The sequence below is a fragment of the Chenopodium album genome, chromosome 26 (assembly GCF_948465745.1).
Source record: "Chenopodium album chromosome 26, dcCheAlbu1.1, whole genome shotgun sequence".
NCBI classification, from domain to species: Eukaryota; Viridiplantae; Streptophyta; class Magnoliopsida; order Caryophyllales; family Amaranthaceae; genus Chenopodium; species Chenopodium album.
Genome location: NC_137859.1, coordinates 1,959,541 through 1,968,619, shown reverse-complemented (window position 1 = coordinate 1,968,619; position 9,079 = coordinate 1,959,541). Strand labels below are relative to the sequence as shown.

The window sequence follows — 9,079 nt, the reverse complement described above, 5'->3', positions numbered from 1 at the left end:
TAAAAGAAAAAACCATTTTCTAGGGATGCCTTCTCTGATAGCCTGATCTGCTGCTTTTATTGAGACTTTCTAGAGTTTTACCTATGAATATTTTTAAAAATTGCTGCAAAGGTTTTAGTGGTCACCACCTTAAACCATAAATACAAATTTATGACCACAAGTGAAATCACACAAAGGCTTTAGCACTAAAATACAATTGAGATCCAATTCACATAATAGAAACCAGAAGTGACCCATTAAGAAGAGAATTACAATCATGATTAATACAATCTATGTACCATGTTGTCAATCAAGAATACAATTAATATGACAAACAAAAATTTGCATAACAATAACATAAAGCATACCTTTATTAGCCCATGCAGAGGAACCAAGGCGTATCTAGCAACACCAATAAAAATAATTGTATTATCAACTTCATTCACTTTGATTGATGAACCTTGCAAACATAAGAAGTACTTATAAATATATGAATAAAATGAATAAAGAGTTAAAGATTTCAGAGGCTGGGAACATATGAGGAAAAGAAAGTATTTAAAAAGGAAAATAGATACACAAAATTTAAAAGCCATATCAAGAAAATTTCTAAATCCAGTGATTTTAAAAACTTAAAACAAATATGGAATATCTTACCTGTGGTAAACATAGGCCTGGAAAAAAAAGGTATAAAAAAATACACTTTGAGTCACCAATAGAACTGGTGTCAGAAAACCATATAGTTTCTTCAGCTACAGAGTTGACAGGGTCCAATGATAGGAGTCCTGAATACATAAAAATCTTAAAAGACAGAATTCAGAATCATAGTCCACTTGCAGATACTGGAAGATCCAGGAAATTTTTGTAGGGGAGCCAAGCATAAATATCAGACTTAGTAACAATATATATAGAAGAAAAAAAATGCTTTAACCCAATGTTTCTGGATGGTTGAATATAATCTAAAGTTTGCCTCATATATTTTTCAAGTAAACAAAGTTTCAAAAACAGAAAAACAATATGGAAATACCAATAGGATTATAGGAGCATAAATATGTTTTAAATTAAAGCTTATTCTAATTTTGTTAGACAAATGGAGAAATGACAGTTTAAGGCAAGAAAAGGTTGTGTAGGTAGAAGAGGAAACCTTAGGAAAGAGGTAGGAAGGGAAACTTCCATGAAGTTTAGAGCAAGAGAAGCTCTACACACAGGCCCAAACACTCCAGTGGAAACCACAAATTTGCAGCAGTCAGATATAATTCCAGTATATAACAAGCAGACCAAAGAATCTAGTAACAAAGTACATCTAACAAGTTATAAAGTTCACAATATCTCTAAGGCTGGAATACGCTACCTCCTCTTCATTTAGATATTCCTTCAATAAAATCTAAATGACCTAACCTCCACCAATTTGCAGCAATCAAATATCATTCAATTCATTTTAGTATATAATAAACTGACCAAAGAATCTAGTAACTACGTAACACGCAAATATAAATGAAAATTCTAAGCATAGTCAGCTGAAGATTAAATACGATAATCTGTCTACTAGAAGCCATTGATCATAAACATACAGAATCAAATTCCAGCATATCCTCAATCCATCAGTCTTCAGATTCTCAAATCCTCGATAATGTCATTGACTAATAATAAGACAGTAAGACCCCAGTAAACACTTAACTGTTGACTGAATCGTTTGATGTTACTAAATGCAATGGTAGAATGACTACAAATTATTGGTCTCATGTAAGACCAACGAACCAGATCCTAGATATCTAATCCCAGTTTCCACTCCCCTGTCATGCATAGACCAAAGTGCCAAAAATTGGGGAAAAGGTGATTACCTATCCAAAACGCATTAGTACCTCTGCGTACAACCAACTAAAACAGTAAAACATCACAGAGCACAGCCAATTTGGACAATAAGGAAACAGGAACTGTGAAGCAGTGATGAGAAATCTTTCCATTGCACTATTGTAGTGTACACACAGAATACAAAGCACTTGAACAAAAAATTAGATAAAGCACAGGTCCCAGCCTCAAATAGAGATTTTCAGGAAACTGTCACATGTGGTTACAGAGCATCATAAGGTGCAAAAAGACACCAAAAGCACTTTAAATTTTTTTTTGGTCGTGGGTGGATGAAAGCATACAAATAATTTAAACATGCACTACCAAACTATATGCTATAAGGATGCTGATAACAATGAAGCTTTGCAGGGATATTATTCCAGACCAATATCTCTACAGCAACAAACTTGAAATCTCCAAGATTGCATCTAGTTTATATAGTATATAAGATTGATATCAATTTGCTAAGAAACAGGGACATAAGTGACATGGAACTTTCACGACTGACTTCATAAGTCAGCTATATTCAAGAACGAGTCAAAACTATTTTTTAAGAGATACTATACTTTATAAAGAGGTTCACACTATTTCTCAGCTCAACCCTCAAAACCTCTAGGTTGTTACCACTCTATACAAACAAATCTCCACTCATGAGAACACTTCACTAAGTTGTTTTACTTTATACAACAGACAACACCGTCATTAATAGACTCAGCTTGGCTCACAGCTCACATAACTTCTCCATATTTAGTAAGCCATGCCAATTCAATTAAGCTGCAAAAATATATCAAATTCTCATCCTCCAATTAGAAAAAAGGTTGCTTCACAATAAATGAACTAAAAAGCCCTACCCAACATATGATTTTCTCCAGTAATACATAAGCAGACATCAATTAAGGGTGCAATCTACAGCATATAGTCTCATACAGAACAAGTAGCCAGAACTACTTATTTGCTACACTAAACAAACTTCAACATCACAAAATATACAGTTTACGTCAACCTACACTTACAAACTCATAGTCTCATACATGGAGGAACTAACAAAATATGGCATCGTGGAGAACCATAATGAACAAACCATAAGCAATTCAGGACATGAAAATTAATCATAGCCTGAAAGTTACAGAGAGTTGCTAAGCAGCGTACCTTTTCCAGTGAAGAGCAAGAGACAGCTTAGAATGTCAACTAGGTTTTTTCTTCAACCTTATTCTTACAATCCAATGCCCCTGCAAATCCAATAGACAAATGGTTATATGATTAATTCAAAAAGGTTGAAAACGAAAGCAGGCACGGTTGGCAGTTTTTGTCAAAACAAAAGCGTATCCCCAATGGAACAAAGAAAGCAAGACCACCCCGATGATTTTAAAGGATCTACTGTTGCCTCCCACATGACTCACCAGGGCAGTGTGGATGAAGCCATCTTATTGATAGTATGCATTCTTACTGATGTTGATAAAAATAAAACTTTGCAGGGAAATTATCGTACGGCGCTTTACTGATCAAACAATAAACCAGTTTAAAACAGTAAACCTGGCATTAAGATCACAAAGCCCCTAATATTATGATAAAATCAATACTACCAAACCAATATCTACACCGTGGCAAACATAAATTAATTGATCCTCTAAGTAACAGGGACATTAATGCAATGAACCTTTAACAACTAGCTTCATTAGTCTGCTATGTTCAGTAACCAGTTAAAAATAATTTGTGAGGCTCCTTAAAATTAGTAAGAGATGCCATATTTATCTTCGAAATTCTCATCAAATCTCACTCAACCCTCAAAAACCCTAGGTTGTTTCCACTCTACACCAACACAACTCCATCAGTGGAAAACTCTTCTCTGAGTTGTTTTTCTACAAACAACACTATAATTTGAATCAACTTGGCTCGTATACTTACTCTATCATTAGTATCTGTGGCAATACAGTTAAGGTGCTTAATATCATCCAGTTCCCATCCTACAATCATAAACAGATTGCTAGACAGTTTACATAAAAAGCACTGACCAAAATATAAACTCTCCAGTAATACACAGCAAAAATCATCAAAACTTACGATCAACCAGCAACTATACATGCATTTTTACACATTTAAGTTCAGCAGCCAGTTTTACCTAATTGTTTCACTAAACAACCTTGAATATCACAAAGTACACAGGTTAACCTACCCTACACTTACTCAGCTCATACACAAAGCAATAACCAAAAAAAGGCATCATGGAAACTAAAAATTATCAAACCATAAATAGCTCAAGATATGTAATTGTGAAGGCCAAAAAGTGTTGCAACTTACAAGACACCACACCTTCTCCAGTGACCACCAGGAGAAATCCCAGACAGGTAGAACGTCAAATAGATTCAACCTTAATCCAACGCTCCTGCAATACACATTACAAATGGATATATCATCCATTCAGAGCTATTAAAAGCGTTTGCAAGTCAGCTTGGCTCGCATTCTTAATATATACTTAGCAATCCATGCCAAGTCTATTAAGTTACAAGCTATCATCAAGTCCTCATCCTTCAATAATAAACAGATTGTTTGATGATTAATGAACTAAAAGCACTTCCCAACTTATGATTTTCTACACTAATGCAAAAGCAGAAAGCATCAAAAGGTCCAATTAGCCAGCAACTATCCTTGCCTTTAACATATGTAAGTACCAACAGCCAGTTCTACCTATATGCTTCACTGAACCAACTTTGATATCACAAAATATGCAGATTTATCTACCCTACGCATACTTAGCTAATACCTAAAGTAAGGAACAAAAACAGGTGGGAAACAATGATGAACAATAAGACATGAAAAATTAATCGATCATAATCTGAAACTATGGAGCAATTCTATACAATGTACCTTCCCCAATGACCAGCCTGCTCATGAGAATCCTAGACAACTTTAAGCACCAAATAGGTTCATAATCAATCTCCAATGCTCCTGTAAATTCAAATGACAAACAGTTACATAATCAATTCATCGATTCTAACAGATTTTCATATGTAGTTGTTTCAAAGGAAGCAGCGAGGAGTTTGTCAAAACAAAGTGTATATCCAGTTAAGAACAAAGTATCAAAATGCCAAATTACCTCAATGCACTTAAATTGGCACCTGCACTCCATACACGGCCCTTCAGCAGGATAGGGAATCAGAGACACCACAATCAAAGAAGCCTCAAATTCCAAAGCCTATTAAAATGTTATCAAAGTTTGGAATTCATGAATTATACTTCTGAAATAACTCGATTTGACAGAGATAATAATCAAGTAGGTACTGCCATTGAATGTATTCAAATTATGAATAAAAATTCAAATGGAGACAAAATGAATCATACGAACAATCGCAAACAACAAAAATAAACAATCCAAAAGATTAAGTACCATATATTAATAATAGTCATTTAATATATCATAACTGCATCAAGCTAATACATAATCAGAAACATAATCATAAAACCTAAAGTCCTAATAGTAATAGACATAATCATAAAAACATGACAATCTAAAACCCTAACCCTAATTTCATAACCACCAAACCAATAAATACATTCATAACCACCACAAACTCCACAAATCCAACCTCAAATCCTAATTTAAGAGCTGGTAAACTTAGTCACAGCCTTAGTCCCCTCAGAAACAGCATGCTTAGCCAATTCACCAGGAAGAACAAGCCTAACAGCAGTCTGAATCTCCCGAGAAGTGATCGTCGGCTTCTTGTTGTAACGAGCAAGCCTAGCAGATTCCTGAGCAAGCTTCTCGAAGATATCATTGATGAAACTGTTCATGATACTCATCGCCTTGCTGGAAATTCCGATGTCAGGGTGAACCTGCTTGAGAACCTTGAAGATGTAGATCTTGTAGGTTTCGACGCTCTTCTTGTGACGCTTCTTCTTCTTATCTCCGGCGGCTGCTCCGGCCTCCTTTGGGAGTTTTTTGCCGGCTTTTGGCTTCTTCTCCGCCGGAGCTTTCTCGGCAGCGGCGGCCTTCTTCTCCTCTGCCGGCTTCTTCTCGGCGGGTTTCTTCTCTCCCTTAGGCGGCATTTTTGAGGTTTTTTTAGAGAGAGAAAGTGAGAATTTAGGGGAAGAAGATGATAAAGAGAAAAAACTAAGATAAGGAAATGAGATGATAATGATGGTGATAAGAATGGGAGAAGTGTTTATATAGATGAGAGAAGTTGGTTCTGATTGGTTGATGGGAGTATACACGGATCGATGACGTGGATGGTTTTAGGATAGTGAAAGTTTTGGAATTTTTGGTTTTTCCGCCTTTTTATTTTGGGAGATTTCGTCATTTTCGCGCCTGGTAATTTGGAAGTACCGGCTTTGGTGGTTTACTGGATTGGGCTTTTTCTATGATTGGGCTTTTAAAAGTACGATTAAGACTTGCAATGGGTTACCATTTACCTTTTGAGCTGCAATGGGTAAGGGTTACCATTTTCACTTGTCATGGAAAGTGTGAAATTGTAATCTCCCATATTTCCATGGCAAGATGTAGTACTTAAATTATTGGAAGAAATTGGGAGTCTTGAAGAATAATGGGTTTCAACGAAATGTTATTAATGAATTATTTATATACCTGCCTTCACCAGTTGAACAATTCTTATTTCATGTTTATTGCTATCTTCAGGCCGTTTTATTGGAGGACTTGGGAGGAGTGGCGTTGCCTCGTATGATTCCTACTAATAATGGTTTCTAATAGTGCCCTTATGGCATTCTGTTAGATTTTTCTTTTTGGTTCAGTAGTTTCCTTTAGTTGTTTTGGAGTTTTAGTGTCGTTTGTTTTGTTTTAAGGGGTTTGCCCCTCTCTTTCACCAAAAAAAAAAAAAAACAATCAATCAATCAATTTTCTGATTATCAACAAATGACATTAATAATAATATGATATTACACATATTAAAATATAAAGAAAGATGAATTTAACAAGATCTCATATAACTATAATCATTTTCTTAATTACAACTCATAGCATATGTGAATAGTTCTACAAACAAAGTATTTCAAATAAAACAAAAAATGAAAAAGTTACAAAGTTTTTAGAAATTTGAGGAGCAACGGATGATTTTTAGTTGGTAGGACATTTACACTGAATATTTACAAACAAGAGCTAAAATTCTCGCGAGACCGCGAGACTACGAGCCTTCACCCTACTCAATCTTGCCTTACCAGGTGGTGAACTTGGCCTTGAAATTCTTTTTTAATTCGACCTAATGCCTGGAACACAAGCCTTGCCTAGCATTATAGGCTGATTAGGCTATTGGAGTTACAATTTCACAAACAACTCAGCTTCAAAAGCTCATGATTTTCTTGTTTGGCAAAATTTGGTAGATGACCTGTCACTGGAAAGGCCTCAACCCAATTTAAATCACTCCATTATTATTTATAGATTAAAAGTTATGATAAAAAAAAAGTTAGAGACATCAATTCATTTGATATGGTTACGCTTTATTCTAACTTTAATTTTTCACAAAGACGTGTTGTGATTGATGATCAAGCTACCTTCTTTACCAAGCTCACCGTATACAAATCCATCACTTGGAGTCCATAAAGCATGCAGATGACTGAAATGAAGAGTAATATAGCATGATTCAAGCAAATAATACATATATGCACCTAGCACTTAAGACTTAAGACAGAACTTAAAACTTAAAATTTGTATAGATTAGGACTTATAACTTCACATTTGGCATTGACATTAGGTTAATGAATTCTTTGCAAACCTTCATTTTAGAGCAATGATATTTGTTAATAAAATCTATTTCCATCATTAAAATCTCAATAGTGAAGAACAAGTCAATGATGTTAAATGTCTATTGATGTACCATATACTTATAGATAAGAAAGATGGCAATCATGGCATAATATTTCTGTAATCATTCTCTTCACCGTAGTATTCTAGTATTAGTCCAAAACATTGTAACCACTTTAAATAAAATACAGTAGAACAAAACTCTAGAATACAGTTGGCATAATGAATTATCGAGTGTTTAGGTTTGTCGGGTCATTAGTCGCAACAATCCTTAATAGAGGTTCAGAATCCTAAATTTAAAAGCATATTGATACTACTCCCTCCGTACCAAAAAGAACGACCCATTTGGCCAAAACTTTGTCCCAAAAAGAATGACCCATTTACATTAAAACACCCACCAATTTGCTACAATATTTGTGCAAACTTCCTTAATACCCGCAAATAGGTCGTTCTTTTTGGGACGGAGGGAGTATTACATTAGGCATTTATTAATCAGAACAGTTAAAATCAAGCACCATTTACAATTTTATTTTTCTTCTTTTTAGGCAGCATCATTTAAATTTTCATCAATCAAGTCAAATACAGACATACAGTACTGAAGTAACTTAACTAAATTTCAATTTCAACAGTGAAGCAATTAAACACACATCGTCAAATGCTGAGATTCCCAGATAAGTATTTTAAACCAAATGATAATTCATACTCTGATACTCAGATCCAAACAACACATCAAACCAAACAATAAAAATAAACACAACAGGCAATCATCAGAATGTAAAACTGAGAAATTAATCAACAAAACTATTGAAAAACAAAACATTTAGATCCATTATCATTTCATATATCTGCAATTTTACAAAAGCAAACCCTAATTAAACAACCAAACTGCAGAAACTAGAAACCCTAATTAAAACAACCTAAATACACAAACAAACTCTGTAAATTCATCCCTAAATCAATTTAAGAGCTAGTAAACTTAGTAACAGCCTTAGTACCCTCAGAAACAGCATGCTTAGCGAGTTCTCCAGGAAGAACAAGCCTGACAGCAGTCTGAATCTCCCGAGAGGTAATCGTCGGCTTCTTGTTGTAACGAGCAAGCTTCGCAGATTCCTGAGCAAGCTTCTCGAAGATATCATTGATGAAACTGTTCATGATACTCATCGCCTTGCTGGAGATTCCGATATCGGGATGAACTTGCTTGAGAACCTTGAAGATATAGATCTTGTAGGTTTCGACGTTCTTCTTGTGACGCTTCTTCTTCTTGTCTCCGGCGGCGGCGCCGGCTTCTTTGGGAAGCTTTTTGCCGGCTTTTGGCTTCTTCTCCGCCGGAGCTTTCTCGGCGGCGGCGGCTTTCTTCTCCTCTGCGGGCTTTTTCTCGGCGGGTTTCTTTTCTCCTTTGGGAGGCATCTTTGGGATTTTTTTAGAGAGAGAAAGGGGTGATTTGGGGATAAGAGAGAGAGAGTGTGGTGATAAAAGACAATGAGATGTGAAGGATAAAATTACAAG

At 35.3% G+C, this 9,079-nt stretch overlaps 1 protein-coding gene across 1 annotated transcript; it reads right to left on the bottom strand.

The window, feature by feature from the left end:
- Positions 1 to 5,185: 5,185 nt before the first annotated feature.
- On the bottom strand, positions 5,186 to 9,054 carry LOC145617876 (putative histone H2B.1). The gene is made up of 2 exons (XM_081672632.1): positions 8,542 to 9,054; positions 5,186 to 5,855 (listed from the first exon to the last, which is right to left on the bottom strand). Exons 1-2 carry the CDS (start codon positions 8,978 to 8,980, stop codon positions 5,422 to 5,424), a joined length of 873 nt encoding a protein of 290 aa, XP_081528758.1. The 5' UTR covers positions 8,981 to 9,054; the 3' UTR covers positions 5,186 to 5,421.
- Between the last annotated feature and the right edge of the window lie 25 nt (positions 9,055 to 9,079).